The sequence below is a fragment of the Octodon degus genome, unplaced genomic scaffold (genome assembly GCF_000260255.1).
Source record: "Octodon degus isolate 3935 unplaced genomic scaffold, OctDeg1.0 scaffold00032, whole genome shotgun sequence".
NCBI classification, from domain to species: domain Eukaryota; kingdom Metazoa; phylum Chordata; class Mammalia; order Rodentia; family Octodontidae; genus Octodon; species Octodon degus.
The window spans coordinates 14,723,248-14,742,507 of record NW_004524608.1 but is presented as its reverse complement, the minus strand read 5'-3'; the positions used below and the strand labels follow the sequence as shown (position 1 = coordinate 14,742,507).

The 19,260-nt window shown below is 40.9% G+C and overlaps 1 protein-coding gene across 15 annotated transcripts in view; it reads left to right on the top strand.

Annotated features, from left to right (window-relative positions):
• Pkp4 (plakophilin 4) overlaps positions 1-19,260 on the top strand; it is a 245,314-nt gene that overhangs the window by 61,580 nt on the left and 164,474 nt on the right. For 12 of the 15 annotated variants that reach the window (XM_004629901.3, XM_012514437.2, XM_023713589.1 and 9 more), the window contains exon 2: positions 7,160-7,296. The exons of 2 other annotated variants lie outside the window; for them this stretch is intronic. In XM_004629901.3, coding sequence (XP_004629958.1) covers positions 7,165-7,296 — 132 coding nt within the window. In that variant the 5' untranslated portion in view covers positions 7,160-7,164. Of the gene's footprint in view, positions 1-7,159; positions 7,297-7,416; positions 7,513-19,260 lie in introns of those variants that run through there. One more of the 15 variants, XM_023713595.1, reaches the window with a different exon arrangement.

Sequence of the window (19,260 nt, the reverse complement as noted above, 5' to 3'; positions counted from 1 at the left end):
CAGCACCACATGCAGCTTGCAATTTGGAGACCAGGCAGGGTGACGATGCCTGTAATCCCAGAGCTGGGGAAGCTGAAAACAGGATGATCACTGTGAGTCCAAGCTGTGTAGTGAGGCCCTGTACCAAATTCATAAAAAAAAAAAAAAAAAAAAAAAAAAAAAAAATGACCCCTGCCCCAAGAGTTGGGGGTCTTTGGTCAGATAAGTGTTGAGGGAGAAGAGAGGAGTGCAGTGGTAGAGCACTGCCGACTGAGGGCCCTGGGTTCGTTCAGTCCTCCATACTGGGAGAAAGAAGGCAGGTGCTGAGATGCTGGTGCTGGTGCTGGTATATTCACAGGGAGGTGCAGGGCAGTCCTCATGTTCTGTAGGAGGAGCTACCTGTGAATCAGTGCACAGTTCACAGTTTTTTTTTTTGTTGTTGGGTGGATTTTTTTTTTTTTTTTTTTTTTTTATTTTAGGGAAAGGTCTACAGGGTGTTCAAGGTCTCACTACAAGATTGGACTCAGTGATCCGCCTATTTACAGCCTCCCAAGAGCTGGGATTACAGGGGAGCACCACCACACCCAGTCTTAATTGCCAGCTCAGTGGGCCTGGGTGCGGGGCTGGATGGCAGGCCTGGGGATCAAAGCCTGGCCCCTGTGTCTGCTTGCGGTGCTTTAATTCACTGAGCTATTTGGCTGACCCTTTTTTTTGGTAATAGTTTACACTTTAGATAACAAGGTGCTTAGAGATTTCCTAAAGCAGACTTGTTCTGCAGCACTTCATAGGCTTCTTACCCATAAGAATTTCATTCTGAACTAGACTGAATCTTTAAAGTTACAAATAGGTTTATAATTTTTTTATTTTCATTTTTATTTTTTTAAAGTTCAGAATTTCTTTCTTTCTTTCTTTCTTTTTTTCTTTTTTTTTTTTTTTTTGGCGGAACCGGGGATTGAACTCAGGCCCTTGCGCTTACCAGGGAAGCACTTATTCCACTGAGCCATCTCCCCGGCCCCTAGGTTTATAATTTAAATAGCAGTCTGATGCAGAATTTACAGGTTATGACTGTTAGAAAGCCTACTGTGCATCCCAAGACATTAGAGCACAATTTAGCTCAACTATATAGAATGAAATTCCAATTCCAATGCCATGAGTTAAAAGACAGGCAGTATAGAAGATAATAATTTGGTACTGAATTACGTTTAACTAAATGATGGGATTCCAGGTGCCTTTCTTTTTTTTTCTTTTTTTTTTTTTTTAGGTGGGGGGCCCGGGAATTGAACTCAGGGCCTTGTGCTTGCCAGGTAGGTGCTTATTCTGCTGAGCAATGTACCCAATTCTATAGGCTTTTGAAGATGTTTTGCAGGCATATACTTAATTTTCCAGCACTATATTTCATTCTTTTCTCTTGTAAACTGTATCTTTTCTTGTATCATTGTAATTAAAGAAAAACTTGTCTTTACTATATAATACTTTCAGTAACTTTTTTGTTCTGTTAAAATATTTTATCTCATACTTAAACTTTTTATCCTACATTAATAATTTCTGTATTTTAAATCAAAATTTAAATATCTACATTTATTTTGTCTTTAATTTTTTAAATTTGTTTTTAAGCATCGTTTTGTTGTGAATTTTAAGCTGTGGCTCACATCATCATCACATTTTTCTGAGCATTCTAAAGGAAGTCCCCGAAGGTGTTTTATATTCCAAAACATCAACTCAAGAAATGCAGAGTTCAACTTATTTTACTGGGTAAAAGTAAACAAAATATTCCTCGTATATCTTTAACCCAAAATTAGCAATCAGGAGAGTAGCAGGGAGCTAATAGTGGGAAAGCCAGCATTTAGTTGATCTTTTAGCTGTCGTGTCTAGTATCATGTGATGCGAGGGATTATGGGTGTTGAATTACAGACTGTGCCTTGTATTGCATTTGTAACCTCTAAAGAAAAGCCTCAGCAGTCAGACTGAGTATAGCTGACCTTGGTCTTGAGCATAACACTTGCTTTGTTCAGTGTTTTTTCTCTTATCATAGCAGAATACACAGGCATGTCCACTTACAGTGTTATATGAGTTTCACATATAAGTTTCTTTGTCCTACATTATAAAAGAAAAAGTTATTCATAGGCACCCTTTCTCCAGAAAGTTTTAGAAGGCTCAAAAGAATTCAGTCTAGCAATGTGGTTAGTAATAGAGACCTGGCCTGGCCAAAGCAGAAATTTAGTAAGTCCCATGACGACACAGGCATGCCTGCCCACAGGTGTAAGACTTGCTCACAGCTTTGTTTCTGACTACATGCAGCCAAACAGAACTAGCCAGTGCAGTGTCCACTTCCTCAGCAAAGGCCCGGCCTCCTGGTTTCTGGGTGCCTGTTGACAGAGACAGTATGTTATAGTAGACAACATTCTAAAGGCTCTTTGCAGAACATTCGGAACAGTTGGGAATGTACAAATGTGTCTTGGTGCCAACCTCAAGGTCCTGAGAAAGCTCAAGTTTCCTGTTTCTAGCCCACACCCAGGCAGCATCCCTGCTGTACCATCCTCGCTGCATAATCATCTCCACTCAGGCTGTAGACCTCTCCTGCTGGGGCTTGTGCCACCTTCAGAGGCAGTGAGCTCTTGAAATAAAAAGGGCTTTCTTGTTTTCTCTCATGTCTTGAATCTTTAATTTAAAGTAATATGCCTTTGGTGAAGTTTCAGGGACAACACACATTTGTTACAAAGCCAGTGGTTTTTATTCTAGCTCCTGGGATTATAACCTGGAGTCTGACCATACTTACTTATGGCAATCCTTAGAGATTGTGGAACCTCCACGCTTACACAGGCCTTCTCTTTTTCAGGTCTGACTTTCTCCTCCTGTTCCATTGTCTGTGCTGTGTCCTACCAGGTGTTGAGCCCATAAAGGCTAGGAGCTGTTACTCATTTCATCACTCTTCCCACACCTGGAAGTAACTGAGTCCCGCCGCACCCGTCCACACACTCCGGAATGCACAGCCTTCAGCTCCCGTGCGTGTGCCGCGCGTAACTGGGAGTGTATGTCTCAGGGACCTGAAGGAAGAACCTATCAAATCGTCTTGAACTTGTTCCAGCACAACACAGGATCACTTTAGCTTTTGAGTCATTCCTTGTACTTTTGAATCTAAGCTACTCTCCTTTTTTCCTGAAGGAGACCTAAACTACTCTCCTTTTTTCTTGGGCTGCTACACTAACCCCACATCTATTCTATTTTTGTCTTATTAAAGGCAGCTCATCACTTCTCCTTAATAATACTTTTTTATATTTTAATTTTATCATCTGCTAAATGCAATATTTATAGTTATTGCAAGCTTTGGCCTTGTCTCGTGTATTATTACTTGCATCATGGTTAAAGTTTTTGGTTAGGATTGGGTAAAGGTTAGGCTCCTGTTACATTAGAAACCTCAGTAGGTTGGTATATTTCATTTAGCTATTTATAGATTGTTCAAGTCAGCAGATGCCCTTATTTCAGCCCCATTTCTATGTTAATTATAGTGTCATGGGGAACTTCTAATATCGTACCTGCCTCACTGGAGTTGTGACACAGTGCATTTCCATGGTTACACTGCCAAAATGAGAAATTAGACCAGCAGAACGTGACTCTTCTTTGGAATGCCTCTTTTTTGGTTCCCACAAAGCACTCTTGGACAGCATCCTGTTACGAATCTTGCCCAAGATCTTGGCTAGCTCTATAGCTTGTAATGTGAAAAGTCTACCTTTCCATTTTCTAAATACAGCCTTGGCATTTTCTTCTTTCCATTTTCCTGCCACATCCTCTCTTCTCAATAATTCTCTGGAGAACCCACAAACTGGTTTGGCAGCCTGCTTGGAAGTGTCACGTGTCTCCAGGCTGTGATCTCTCACATTGGGCTAGTGGAGGACACTGAGGGAAACACAAGGCTGAACTGCTCGACCACTGTCCTTTTGTTCCTAGCTAATGGGAAGAGTAGTGATATTACTCGGTGACACTGTAAATATTCACCTCTATATTTGATTAAAAACAGGGTTCAACCTTGGTCTTTAGATTTACTTACTTGATTGCTTCCAACTTATTTAATGAAATACAATTATATGGGCAACAACAACAACAACAACAACAACAACAACAAAAGAGAGAAAGAGAACCTTAATGCCTGATAACGTGTCTGCGGTGTGACAGTTCCTCCTTCCTCCTCCCTGTTAGTTGTGTTAACTCTGCTTCTATTCCAAAGAGAAGGGGCGAGTGGAGTGTCTGCTCAGTAAATTCTTGTGTACCTCTGCCTGGGAAAATTCCCTTTCCTGTTTTTTTTTTAACATTATAGAAGATTCCTTTAAATCTGTACATTCTTTGAATCTCTTTCTGTTGATTTGGTGCGGCATCGTTTCATCTTGCCGGGCCTTGGTCTGGTTCATGTTTTGCTGCATCAGCTAGATGATGAGCCACAACTGCTTTCTGCCTGTGTTCCCCTTATCATCCGGCACAGCGCACGGGCACAGTGGAACACAGAAAATGCTTGTCGCATTCACTGATTGTCCACGTCATCAAATTAGTACTGTGACAGCATAAATCGGTAATAGAGTTGCAGTAACGTAAGTCCTGTGTCTTTCCTTAAACAATATGACTTTCCCTGTTAGTAAGAATGAATACTTTTCCCAAGGCATTGTTGTTTCTCCTTTTTCCTTTTCTCTCCTGAACTTTTTCTTCTCACACATTGGTTTAGTTATATGCTCTTGACATTTAAAATCTTTGGGTTTTAGTGTTATTTGTTTCACTGTTGCATAGTAACATTTTTCTTCTTTGCAACCATCTGCTAATTTTAAGGTGTGTGATTTTTTCCCCCTCCCAGTGACATGCAATACTTTTGTATCTCTACTTTCCTTAAATTCTAAACTAGGATTATCTGTAACAGTTTTTTCTTTGTAGACCTGTAGTCTATAGTAAGTACTTGATAAATGTAGAAAGAACTTTTTCTAGATGATATTTTTAAATGTATTTTACATCTCAGTAAACATACTGCCTAAACTAAAACATAAAGATTGGTAGAGAACTATTTCATTTCATTGTGTAAAAAATTATGAAAGCCATTTTCTAAAGGCCAGCCAAATAGCTCAGCAGATAAAGCACCTTTAAGCAGGTGCGGGGGCAGGGGGAGGGGTTGGCTCCCCAGGCCTGCTGTGCCAGCCCTGCCCCCCGGCGTGGGCTGAGAAGGCAGTTGAGACTGGGTGTGTGTGGTGTTGTGTACCTGTAATCCCAGCGCTTGGGAGGCTGTGAACAGGCAGATCACTACAAGTTGGATCTAGTAGTGAGACCCTGAACACCCTGCAAAACCTTCCCTAAAATACAGAATTTAAAAAAGCCATTTTCACTAGTGAAGAAAGTGAGCCTCAGAGGAGTGATAATTTGTTCATGGGGATCTAGTTTTTTTTGTGTGGAGTGAGTTTGTTTTGCTTTTGAGACTGTCTTGTTGGTCTTGTTATGTAACTCAGGCTGATCTTAAACTGACTATGTAGCCCCGGCTGGCTTTCAACTTTTGGCAATCCTCCTGCCTCAGCCTCGAGTACTGAGATTACAGGTGTGTACCACCATATCCAGACAGGGTACCCAGATTTTCATCCTGAATCTACTTGCTCCAAGCCTGAAGTTCCTCCTACAGTTCCTACTAGAGAATCTCTTCTTTCTTGCAGATTAGGACCCACTCAAGCTGTATGCCATGCTAGCGAGCCTGGGAGTTGGAACTCTCGCCTCTGAGAGCAGGCCTGTGAACTAGGGGGAGAGAGCCAGGGAGAAGGGCAACAATGAAGCCAGTGGTCCCGTTCTCCCTTGGTGCCTGTAAGTAGGGCAAGAAGACGCCAGTAGAAACCTGAAATCATCTCTGCTAACCAGGAAGTCAGGAGAATGAGAACCAGGGCTGGAGCTCAGGTGGTGTGTTTATCTGTTTTATGATTTTGAAAATAGATGACAGGCTGCTAATGAGATTTGAGGGAACAGGAAAAAGTTCCCATATCAAACTAGAATTTGAACAGTGGATATAAGTTGGTCACACATTAAGAGTTGAGTCATGTTTAGGAAGACCTAGGAAGGATGTTGAGAAAAATATTTTTGGTCTCCTATGTCCCTTTGTAAGTACAGTGTGTAGCATCTCTACTTACAGTCTTTTAGACATCTTGTGACTTGGGGAGATTTGCCAAATGACTGGAATGAGACCACAAAAAGATGTTACCCTTTGTGTGTGTACTGATTCACTGAGCAAAGGCTAGGAGTGCCTGTTACCCGTGCCACCACCAGGTGAGTCCCGTGGTGTGGCATGCGCTGTTGTGGTCTCAAGAACATGATTGTGTTGGAGAGACTGACAGTATAAACACGTCAAATATTCATGATACTTTAAGTTTTTCAAAATTGTAAAATTCTGTATCAGATCAGTTAATCTCTGTGCCAAAAGTGTTATCTTAGATAACTGAAATACGCACTTTCCTGCTAAGAACCTGTGCTGTCTCCAGCAGTGGACCTGAGATTGGCGGATCTCATCTCTCTAGCCCCTGTTATCTGTGGATGATCATGTGCTGCTAAGGAAGGCTGTTAGCCTTGGGACCTGGGGTACCCTTCTTGCTAGTCACTAAGGCACTGCATGTCTTTCAGGTACTGCAGAAGTCCGTGTGCTTTTTTTTAAGCCTTTCCTCAGTTTTAATCTTTTTTTTCTTTCGCTATTGTGCAAGCTGCTTCTGTTCTTAATAAAGCATTCTTCTGTTAATTAATGTTTGTGCGTGTCTTTTTCATGTACATCTGAAAAGTGGTTCATGTAGTGACCTAGAGTGTTTACTATTTAGTTTCCTGCCTGATAAGGTACTCAGGAAACTTACTTATTGGTTATCTGTTTAGGAAATTTATGTAACCAAATAGCAGCTAACTATTCTTAATATTCTTTCAATGAAGAGCCCTCCTCTCAAACATTTTTAGCATCATTTACTACTATGGTGTTGTTGAATATTGCAAAAATATTTTTTATTTCGTTTTTATTTTAATCTTTTTAGTTTTTGTAGTACTGTCCATCCTTTTGGCCCTAGATGTTGCCTTTCAAAATCAAACAGCTATAACGGGAGTTGTGATCACTCCCCTTGAAGTTCTGGGAGCCCTCTGCAAATCCCCAGCGAGCTCAGGAGGAAGTATTAACCCTTTGCCTGCTTGATTGCAGGAGGAATGCCAGCTCCTGAGCAAGCCTCACTGGTGGAGGAGGGGCAGCCACAGACCCACCAGGAAGCTGCCTCCACTGGCCCAGGCATGGAGCCCGAGACCACAGCCACCACTATTCTAGCTTCCGTGAAGGAGCAGGTACATCCTTTCATTGAAATTTACAATGAATTATTTCTTCAATGACTTTAAAAATTAATCTTTGGATGTGTTTTAAATTTGTCTAACGCCCTTGACGCCTTCACATTTTCTAATTATAAGGTGTTTGCATCCCTGAGTACATTGGGATGACTGGCATGTAGAGCTGCTCCAAGTGCAGTCAGAATCGGAACATGCAGGATACTTGTGCGTCTGCAAGTAAGGACAATGTCGATGGTGATCGGTGTCTGTCTGCCCACGCTGCAGCGTGTGTGCATGCACGCGGAGCTTGTGAAGCGTGCTTCTCGGGGCTGGCTTTGCTGCGAGCTCTGGCAGCCTGAGCGCCGCAGTGCCTCAGGTGTTCTGGACGTCCTAATCGTAGGTGTTAGGGTTGTCTCCGTCCATTTGGGATAAAAGCTGTATTTGTATGTTTGTCTGAATCCAACTCTATTCATTTTGTGAGCTAATGTTCTAAAATTTGTCAAACTGTGCTATTTTGCTTCAGTGTCATGTTTTTGTTCTTTTTTTAATGCATTAATATCCTTTAAATCTACCTAATGTAAATTAGGTCTTTTCTGTGATGCTTAGAGAAATTGTAGTTCTATATTCTAATTTCTTCAAGTTTAAAAGCTTAATAAGGTAACTGTAAATTTAAATTTCTACTGATAGTTTTAATCAAAAAATTATGTCTCATGTGAAAGTTATTCAGTAAAAGTAACCTAATTTTTAAAAGATCTTACTTTTAAACAAATAGATGTCTGTCTCAAGAAAGATGAGCTAAATGTTCCATAGATTATGAGATACTCCTTTAAATCAGTTTCAGCAGCTAAAATGACTAAAGATGACAATGGTGAAGAAATATTTAATACTTTACTGTTTTACCACAAAGTAAACTAGAAAAGCGGCATGAAAAGGTTATCCCATCCCTATTTCACATACTTGATGTTAGAGCCGTATTTTTAAGAAACATAATTTCACAACTTATTCTACTAGCAAAATGTCAAAATATTTTTTTTTTCTTATTGGAAATTGAAGTTTTTAAATATTCCACAAACTGAGAATTTAAAATATAAGAAAGCTGAAGTCAGTATGGTTTTCATCTTTCACTAAACTATGGAATGTCTGAGCTTCTGTCACTGCTGGAAAAGAAAAAAGAACTCTCTTCTTTGAGCCTTACAGAGTTGGCGCTTGGACCCAGGGAGCTGTAATATGAGTGTACTCTGATTTACTGGAGGCTTTTGGTATAATCTGTGTTTTGATGAAATATGATGGTAAATGTATCAGTATGCCCAGAACCGACTTAAAACTAGAAACCATATAAAAATAGGGAAGGGGACTTTGTACCTGGAGACCAGATACTCTGTGTTGAAGAAAATGTGAACACTTGTTACAGTAATTACTTGATGGCTTCAAGTGACTTTGAACTTTTATCTTTTGGAGATAAACAGTGTTTGAATGAATATTTTGTGGGAGATAACAAAGATTCCAGTTTCTCCATGTAGCAAACATCCTACAGGCATTGGTGTAATTTAACTGCAGAGATTGCCGAGGTGTACTCTAACTTTGTCTCTGTCCCTTTGCTGAGGAACTTAAGTCCTAAACCACACATTTGTAGTTTCCATACTTAATTTCTTTTAGAAATATTTCAGGGTTTACTGGGCATGACTGTACATGTCTGTAATTTCAGCACTTGGGAGACTGAGACAGGAGGACTGAGTTTGGGGCCAACCTGAACTGCAGAGCAAGACACTATCTCAAAAAAAAGAGGGAGAAGATTGTCAGTGCTTGATGCTCAGCACTCAGTCTTTCTTGCATGAATTTAGGACAGGGTGTACAGGGTCTACAGGGTCTACAGGGTCTACAGGGTGTACAAGGTCTACAGGGTGTACAGGGTCTACAGGGTGTACAGGGTCTACAGGGTCTACAGGGTGTACAAGGTCTACAGGGTGTACAGGGTCTACAGGGTGTACAGGGTCTCACTACATAGATCAGACTCAGAGTGATTCTCCTGTTTTTAGCCTCCCAAGCACTGGGATTACAGGCACACGCCACCATGCCCAGTCTTTTTTGCCATCTCATCGCATCTCAAGGGCAAGGCAGCATCCTTTTCTGCTTAATTTGTGACCTTTGGAAAATTTCTTAGCCTCTGTGAGCCTTAGTTTCCTCAGTTTTACTTTTTTGAGGAACCAGGGATTGAACTCAGGCCCTTGCGCTTGCCAGGGAAGCACTTATTCCACTGAGCCATCTCCCTGGCCCCAGTTTCCTTAGTTTTAAACAAGAATAATAATTACAGAGAACAGTAAATTAGCATGTAAAATGCTTACAAACCATACCTTACACTTAATAATGACTGCTGTTGCTATGGTTGTCATCATCTCTTTGTAAGAAAAACCTCTTCTAGGAGGCTCTGATAGTTCTACCTTTAAGTATATGTAGGAGCTCATGATTATGTTGTGATGATATTTTGCTTAAGCACAATATCAAACTTTAAAAACTTCGCCTTACTCATCTTGCAAATTAAAAAGTTTCTTGTGGATATTATGATATACAGAGCAAGTAAAAATAAATTTTGTTAACATGGTCCAGGCACTTGGTTAAAAAGAATTGCAAAACAAAACCTTTAGCACTTATCTAAACATTGTAGGGAAAGTTGCGGCTCTTGTAGAAAATAAATCCAAACCAGCATAAATGATATTACACATGTGAATTGTGATCGAAATATGTATGAGCTAAATGTTTAAATTTAAAAAAAAAGTAGTTATAGTAAAAGCCACCATTAATCCCTTTGAAAATGCTCCCATCCTTCAAACACGCGTCCCATCATTTGCCACTTGTTGCCACAGCTTTGTGCAGTATATGCTTTCCTGTGAGTATCTTTTAAGAAGTGTGATTTTAAAGAAAATGGTGGCTGTTGCTACGGAGTCCCATTTGGCAGCAAGACTGACTTTGAGAAGCCTGGTGGTGCATTCTGCTCTGTCTTACTCATCAGATCTGGCACCATGAATCTTGTGGCTCTTCTCCAAAGTCAAAATGACCGTGAGAGGTAAACATTTTGCATCAGTTCAGGACATCTACAACAGCATGACTAAAGATACAGAAGAGGATTCCAGAACTGCTTTAGAATTTGGAAGAAGAATGAGTTAAGTTAAATATTCCCCCTTCAAATTGAGGGGGAATATTTTGAGAGGATTAATGGCATTGTGTCTTTTCCTGTAATATTTTTTTAATGTAAATGTTCACTCTATTTCTGTCCATACCTGTACTCCCACTGGGTAATTCATGGGAGTGGTAAGGAGGGAGATGGCAAGCAACCTGTAGCAAACATGAATAAACTATTAGTCTGTTCAATATCTGATGTTGGGTTTAAGGTGTCATAAAAACTGTGACGTATATTCCAGTAGTGTTGCTTCACCTAGGGCCAGCCACAAGAAGCTGTTTCTGGTCCCTGGCAGAATATTGGAAATAACATTGACCTTCTAGTGAAGTGGAAGGCATTCACATTGTTCACATAGATGCATACTTGTACAGAAAAACATCCTCACAGACGGAAAGAGTCCACCACTCTGTTCAAAGGCTACTTCTTTAATGAAGCCATGTCTACCTTAGGTTCAAGTCACATCTCCTGAGTTCCTTTAGCACTCTCTTCTATGGCTGACTCTTAATCTTAGGTTCTTTCACTTACATAAAGACAGAGAAATGTTTTGTACATACGTTGTAAGGTTTTTTCTTCCCGCACTTTGAAAATATTTGTTTTTTAGTTATAGACCGATCAAGGAGAAATTGGAGAAGTGATAATATCACGTTGTCTTGTCTCCAACTTGCTGTTTTATGAAATGGAACTTGTAGTCACAACTACAGAAATATCTTGAGCAAAATAGTATCACAGACAGCACCTGGATAAATTGTTACCCACTTTTCTTATGACAAATTTAAATTGCACAATAACCATACTGATCTAAAAACTACATTGAATCTCTGCATGGACCAAAGTAAAATTTTGTTTCCTACTGATCATCCATGACAGAGCATGTAACCTTAATCTCCCATCTGTTCAGGTTGGCTGATGGTTAAGTGCAGGAAATAAGAGGATGTGATTACAGTGGTGATGTCCACCAGTGTCTTGTATAAGTAGGATATGACCCATTGGTGAAGTACATTGAACTTGTGTAAATGTTCTCCTGCTTTTAGGTATGTTCTTTAGAGAAAAGGATCAGATGGCAAATCATAGGGAGGATTAACAAGTATTTTATAGTTCTACACAGGGTACAAGTTGATTTGTTTTCTGTAAAATGACACATCGGATACCTATTGACAAAGGTAACTGCTAAAGAAATGTTAAGGATCATGCTTTAAGAGAAAAAGGTCCATCAATGGAAATTACAAAGTAAAATGTTCCTTGTACTTGAGTCTGAAATTACGGGAAGTGGCCATTGAACTCCAGCCTCCAGTTGGCTGTAATTAGGGTCATCATTTGATAACTTCTGCTGTGTAATTCAATTCCTAATAGGATCCAGGAGTCTGTGGTGGCATACGTCTGTAATCTGCAGACTGAGATGAGAATCCTGAGTGTGAGGTCAGCCTGAGCAAGTGAGGGAGAAAGAACCTGTCTCAAAGTAAAAATGAGAACAGACATACAGAAGGGAGGACGTAGCTCAGTGCTCCCTGAGTTCAGTCCACAGGAGTCCAAGATGAATACAGATATCCTAAAACAGGAATGTTTTGTATTGTGATACTCTCCAGATATCTAGAAAATTTGATACTATCAAGTGCCTAACCTATGTATTTTTCATGTAGTAATTACATGAAAACCTATGCACAAAAGTGGTGCTTTCAAAGGACCCTGCCTTCCACACTGAAAACCTTAGAATAAAATAACTGGTTGATCTTTGAAATGCACCACAAGCCTTTGGCTCCAAAGGAATTGGAATTTGGTAAGATGCTAGCTACTAACCCATAGCTTTGCTCCTGCCCTGTGCAACTTGGTCAGATGTGTCAGAAGGCTCGTTTTATTAGCAGAAGGAAGCAATGAGCCAAGTGCCATAGTAGGTATGACCCATTGGTACAGTACATTGAACTTGTATAAATGTTCTCCTGCTTTTAGGTATGTTCTTTAGAGAAAAGGATCAAATGGCAAATCATAGGGAGGATTAATGAGTATTTTAATAGTTCTACATAGGGTGCCAGTTGATTTGTTTTCTGTAAAATGACACATCTGGTATTTATTAGACTCTTGTGGTTTTGGTCATAAAAGTGCTTGAATAATTGAGATTTTTATTTCAACTTGGCTGTATTTCTTAGGCTATCTAACTTCCATTTTGTTATCCTCCTATGAACGCTATCCTTTGCCTTTGGGTTCATGACTTAAGATATTTGGAATTCAGATTTAAGATGAAGGTCAACCCAGATAGCATGAATGGATTTGGTGAAACTTGCTAAACTTTTGTGTGCTCCTCTTACTCAAGTGAAATATTAAATTAGATGTTATCTTTGATGAGTATAAATTGAAATAATGCTCATTTCTGGGGGTCTCAAAAAGAATACTACCTTTTAAGATTTGTATGTATATGTGTGTGGCTTTTATGCAAATTATATTTGTACCTTCCTTGTGTCCATATGAATTTAAATGATATTTAAATAGCAAAGACTGAAATGAAAACCAGAGATCATTAACTTTTAAAGCTAAAACAAGAAAATTTGGCATCCAACTGTGTCTCATTGATATTAGTTCATTTTTACATAGATATCTTAGTTTCAGTAATTACACACCCTTCCTGTATGGCAGGATGCCCAGAATTGAATGAAGTCCCATACAGTTACTTACTTTATTCCACTTAAACTGAGGTAATTCAACTGTCATACACCACCTTTGCAGACTTCCTTTTATTCAGCCCATTTATTCACAATGAAGTTGGCCCTTCTGATGTACCTTAGCCATATGCAGAGAAGAAAAATTTATATTTCATCTATAAACAGTTTGTGGCTTAAGCAGAATACCTAGGACTTCTAATTTTTGTCATTGTGATTAGATACCTTTTTATTGGTAACTTAATTACCCTGGCTGTTGTAATTAATTTTTCTTTTTTCCTTTTTTTTTTTTTTTTTTTGGCAGAACAGGGGATTGAACTCAGGCCCTTGTACTTGCCAGGGAAGCACTTATTCTACTGAGCTATCTCCCCAGCCCCTCCCCCCCTTTTTTATAATTAATTTTTCTGTAACGGTCTCAGTTTCTCCTCATTGCTGAGACAAAATCCCCAACACCAAAAATTAAGGAAGAAAAGATTTATTTAGCTCAGAGTTAGTAGAAGTTTCAGTCTCCATCTGCAGCTGGCTCCAAGGCAGAGTGACACATAGCAGGGGGCACCCCTTCATGGTGGCAAAAAACAGCAAAGAGCAAAGGGAGGAGCCGCAGCTGTGGCAGCTAGCAAGGCTGTCTCCCTTCCTTATATTGTATACACATTACCCCAGGGCAAGTGTAGCACTCACACACATAATCCCAGAATTGGATCCTGCATTAATCACAAATTCTAGAAGCTGCTCCAATGGCTGCATGAGGCTTGATGGGACAGTTAGACACAAACCGTAACAGTAACTTACAGTGCAGTCTTCCATGCATGAGCTGCATTGTCAAGCACAAGGTAAGCCTGGGTCTTCTCTTAGTGACCTTTGTGGTCTGATATAGTTTCTCAGCTTTGCTTCTTTAATATTATAGAAATGAAGTTAAAAATGAGGTCAACTGGCCAACCTGTTTTGACTCTTGAGTCTTTGGGGGTCCAGGGTTGGAATGTTATGGCTTGTGTCTAGGTGTCCCCCCAAAGCCTCATGCAGTCTTGGGGTGGCTTCTGGAGTTTGTGTTTGATTACTGTGGGTGTGGTTGCTGACCCTGTCCTGGGGCAGGTAATTCGCATTACAATGTAAGGTGGGAAGAGAAGCTAGCTGCTTGACTATTATTTTATGTCCAAGAATTCTTAACTCTTGTTATGTTTTATATCTGTATGGTCTTCTAAGGCCTTATGTGCTCGTAGGTGGGGCTTCTGTCCTCTAATTGAATCATATGGTGTGATGCTTATCAGTAAAGTAGTCCTATACCTGAACAGGATGTGGACAGTGAAGCCTGCTTGGAGGAGGTATGTTACTAAGGCATGGCAAAGTCTGTCACGTCCCTCCTCATTCTTGATTTTTCTCTGCTGCCTGCCTGCCATTATGAATTCTTTTGCTCTGCCATTCTATATTGCCTTGGGGCCAGCTGACTGGATTAAAACCTCTGTCAATGGGGAACCAGAATAAACCTTCCTTCCAGTTATTTGTAGGTGTCAGGTATTGTGTCTCTGTACTGAAAATGTAACCAAGACAGATTTTAGTACCAGGAGTGGGGTCATTGCTGGGACATACACACCCATACTCCCAACCATGTTATCAAAAGCCTTTGAAACTGGTTTGTGGGAGGAGTTGGAAAGTATGGAGATGCTGGCTGAAGTAACATCCCTAGAATATGGTAAATCAGACTTCCTGAGAAATTCTGGTCAAAACTCAGAAGGCCAGAATGCTGATAAAAATGCAGCTGGTAAAGAAAGATCAGGCTCCAGAGGTTTCACTTGCGAACAAGGATTGCATTGGCAGTTAAACTCCAAGCCATATGTGGTATATTCTGATAGAAAATTCATATACATTTTGCTCCTGTCCTGTCCTGAGACTGCAGCAGACTGAAATTAAGATTGGCAGGCTAATTAATCTGGTTGCAGAAATTACAAGGTAGTCTACTGCTTGCAGCTATGGCATAGGTGCTGTTGGCAGCTCTTAGCCAGCTCTGCTATTGAAAATCAAGAGCAAATAGCCCAGCTATATGACTTAAAAGTTGTTAATTTGTCAGAAATGGTACTTTGGTAAAGTTGGGGCCTACAAAGATGGACCAGAGGAGAATTTTGTGGCTGAAAATGTTAGCATTAAAAGGAAGCCAATGGGGCTGGGAGATGGCTCAGTAGAATAAGCGCTTCCCTGGCTAGCACAAGGGTCTGAGTTTAATCCCCGGTTCCGCTAAAAAAAAAAAAAAAAAAGAAGCCAAATACTTTAGAACAAGACAATGGAAAAAACAGTTTGAGGGCACATACAAATTAGTAAGACTCTACTCTTCCCAAAATTGAAAGATTTTGCTTTGGGAAGAGAACCTTGGGACACTGCAGAATGAGGGTTCCCCAATGCATGTAGCCTAGGGAATTGGATTTAATTCCCTGGCATTCAGCTCAAGGTGCTCAACCATCCACACTGAGAGGCCTCTGCAGCCACTAGCAAATATAAAAGGGCTCAGCTGCTGCTCTAGCTGGTGGTAGACCTTGGTTTCATCCATGTGGGGCTGGATTTATGTGAATGAAGAATGCAAGAGTTGTGGTTCCAGGGAGGCTTCCATCAGATTTCAGAAGAAGTACTGGAAGGCTAGACAGTGTGTGACATGAGGGTGAAGCCAGTGCAGGGGACACCCCAGGGTGTTGGAAAAGCTAGGAACATGGAATGTTTGATGTAAGCTACAAGGAATGAACAGGATAACTCAGGAGAGAAGCCATGAGGGCTACAACCACCAGCTATGTTTCAGGAGGAACCCAAGCCCCTTGGAATTCACATCTTGTCACAGATTGTCCTACATGCTGGACATGGAACTATGGGATTTGGTGTTTGCTTTGCTGGATTTTGGTCTGGCTTTGGTCCCATTCCATTGTATCTCCCTATTTCTGTGTTTGAACTGGGGATGTTTACCATGTGCCATTGCGTGTTGGAAGTATTTAACTTTCTTTTTGATGTTTACAGAAGTTTACAGCTAAGACTTTGCCTTAAATCTCAGAGGAGACTTTGGACTTGGACTTTTCAGTAATACTGAAACTAGTAAGACTTTTGACAAAACTAAGACTTCAACTAAATGCATTTTGCATAGAAGGATGAACATGAGTCTTAAAGGTCAGGGGCAGAATATTATGGTTTATATCTAAATGTGCCCCTGTAAGACTCATATGCTCATGGGGTGGCCTTGGAGAGGTGATTGGGCCATGGGAATATGACACTTCCAGTGGATAGTCCAGTGATGAGCCTCTAGCTAAATGCTATTTGGGAAGAAAAACCTAGCAAAAGGAGGTGAGCATTGGGACATTGGCCTGAAAATGCCCATCTCTTTCCCTCCTCCTCCTCTGACTTCTCCCTTTGCCTCCTGCTTGCCATTCCATGAGTACTTTCTTCTCTGCCACACCACTCTGCCAGAAGCCCTGCCTTGGAGCCAGCCAGCATGGACTGGAACCCCTACAAATGGTGAGCCAGAAGGAACCGGGTTGCGGGTGTCAGGTACTGTTCGTCAGCAATAAGATAGCATGACAGTGCTCCAGGTTAGTCCTCTTACATTGCATATGCATGGTTAAAATGCAACCGTTTTCTGTGTGATGCAGGGTATCCTGTTTCAAGTGTCCCTGTGGTTAAAGGACAGACTGTTAAGTTAGCTCACGGGCAACATATACATTCTCATATCTGCATGTTTTCTGATAATCTGATGATCAAGTATATCTCCTAACATTGTTTCCCAATTTTACATGACCTGAATTACACATTCACAATAACTGTTTGTTCTGTTCAATTCATTTAGGAATGTCTTTCCAATTGTGTTGACATTGTAGGGTCTTTTCTTTGTGTTATGGTTTGTGTCTAGTTGTCCCCCCAAAGCCTCATGCTGCCATGGAGTTTGTGATTGATTCTCATCCAATTCTGGGATTGCATGTGTGAGTGCTACCCCCTGACCCTGGGTGGATAATGTGCGTTACAATGTAAGGAGGGGAGAGAGGCTAGCTAGCTGAGGGAGCTGCTGCCGTGAACAGCCGCTCTGTGCCATGTGCCACTCAGCGTTGGAGTCAGCCAAATATGGGCTGAAACCTCCACAAACTGTGAGCTAAGTAAAGTTCTCCTGCCTTGATTTTGGGTGTCCGGTATTTTTGTCCCAGCAATGAGAGAAAAGTACTAAGACACTTTGGTTGGATTTTTTATTTTTACTTTTTTTGGTACTGGGAATTGAACTCAGGACCTTGTATTTGCCAGGCAGGTGCTGTGCTGTTGAGCTATATCCCCAGCTCTTTGCTTTGAAAGATCTTAAATTCACAGGACTTGAACAGGCTGCATCTAGCTGTTCACACATAGCTGAAACCTAAGTAAGCTTAGAATTCATAGTCATCCACCAGAATACTTACTGGTACATGAACTTTTCTTAGCTTAGCTTAGCTTTACTTTTAGTTGAAAAATATATATATTGACAGCATACTGAGACTAAAGCACTTTGTCACAAAAGGGGTGGTGATACAGGTAAATGTTATTATCTAGGGGGATGGGCCTGGGCACCAGTTTCTGGATTCTTCTGTGTGACAGACAAAGCCGTGAATGTTGCACACACCACCGGTACAGAAGGAGCACCAAACTTTGGTCAAGTTTAAATGGAGAATTATACTCAGAGTGAGTGCACTCATACTGGCTGCTTGGTAAGTCATAAGGAGAAAGGGAGGGGAAGTGTCCCTGAGAGCTGCCTGCTAGGCTAGTTTGGGAGCATGTCTCATGGCGCGGAATCCTAGGCCTTTCCAAGGCACAACCATGTGTCTTTGTTCTTTTTATTTTGTAGTATTCTTATTTAGTTAGCAGATGTTTGGCCAGCAAAGGGGGCTGATGTTTGCTAGGCTCAGGTGAATGGAAGGGAAGTGTTCCACAGTCCTGGCTTTACTATCTGTACTTACTCCCCTTTAGAGACCTAGTTCAGGAAAATTTTAAGGGTTACAGAGGGAGGCTTGTCCGACTTCTGTGGCTACTTCCTCCTGAGTAGGGCTGTTGCTCATACCTCCATGGAGACCAGGGAGCTCTTGTCCTGCCCCATCTAGAGGGCTAAGGGAGCTGTACTCCTCTGAAGATTTATTTCTTCATGAGCCTTACATGGGGAGGTGGGGTTTAGTCCTTGAGTGAGGTCATCATGGGTAGTTTATTGATTCTTAAAGAAGAAATAAATTTGACTAAAAGATTAAATATGCATGATCCAGATTGTAAAGTTATGAGAAACGTTAATAAAATATTTTGATCTCTGGGGCCAGATAATCAAGGGTGCATTTTCTTGTCCCTTTGCTGGAAGACACAGTAGCTTGTAGCACCACTCATGAATCCTTGAATCTCAAAACACAAATTATTTTTAATAGTGATCACATGACAAGACAGTAGAAAAAATAATGCCAGATGTGCGGGGAGGGACCCTATTTCTAGGATAGGGTTGATTTTCCCTTCTGTGTAGAGGGAACAAAATTGTTTATCTGACTCAATGGGTTGGTGGTTTTCTTTTTTGAAAAAAAAAACTTGTGGTTGTTCACTAGCTCCCAGGCATTTCCTGGTGTCTGGGGTAGCTTCAACTTTACCCTGGAGAAGTGAATCTAACAAGTATTAAGCTAAGGTTTATGGGTATAGAAAAGAAGGCATCCCTGAGATCAAGGATAGAAAAGCAGCTCTTGTTTCTCAGTATCTGTGCAAGTGTTGTAGGCAGCTAAATTAGATGAGGCAGTCAGTCAGGGCTGGGCCCTGAAGGAGACAACGTGGAAGACAAAGGACTTTGCAACTTTGGAAGAAATAGACACTCCTGCTGTGGCTGGATCTCAAAACAAAAGAGCAAACAAATGCAGCCACATAATTCCCTAGGAATGGTCATCAGAGACTGATAGTCTAAATAGGTATCAATCGCCTTGAAAAAGCACAAAAGAGTAACCCAACCTCCAACAGGAAGAGAGGTCATATTTATGCCCCCTTGGACTCACTTCATCATTTGGTCCTGGATTTGATCAATTTTACCTGAACAATGGTGCTTGTAATCTCGTTAGTTAACCATAGTTTTGACCCACCTCATGCCCCCCAAAGCAAGTTCCTGTAGACCTCTGTCCCTCCATGGTTTTACTCTATAAAAATCGCTGAAAGAAAAAGCTT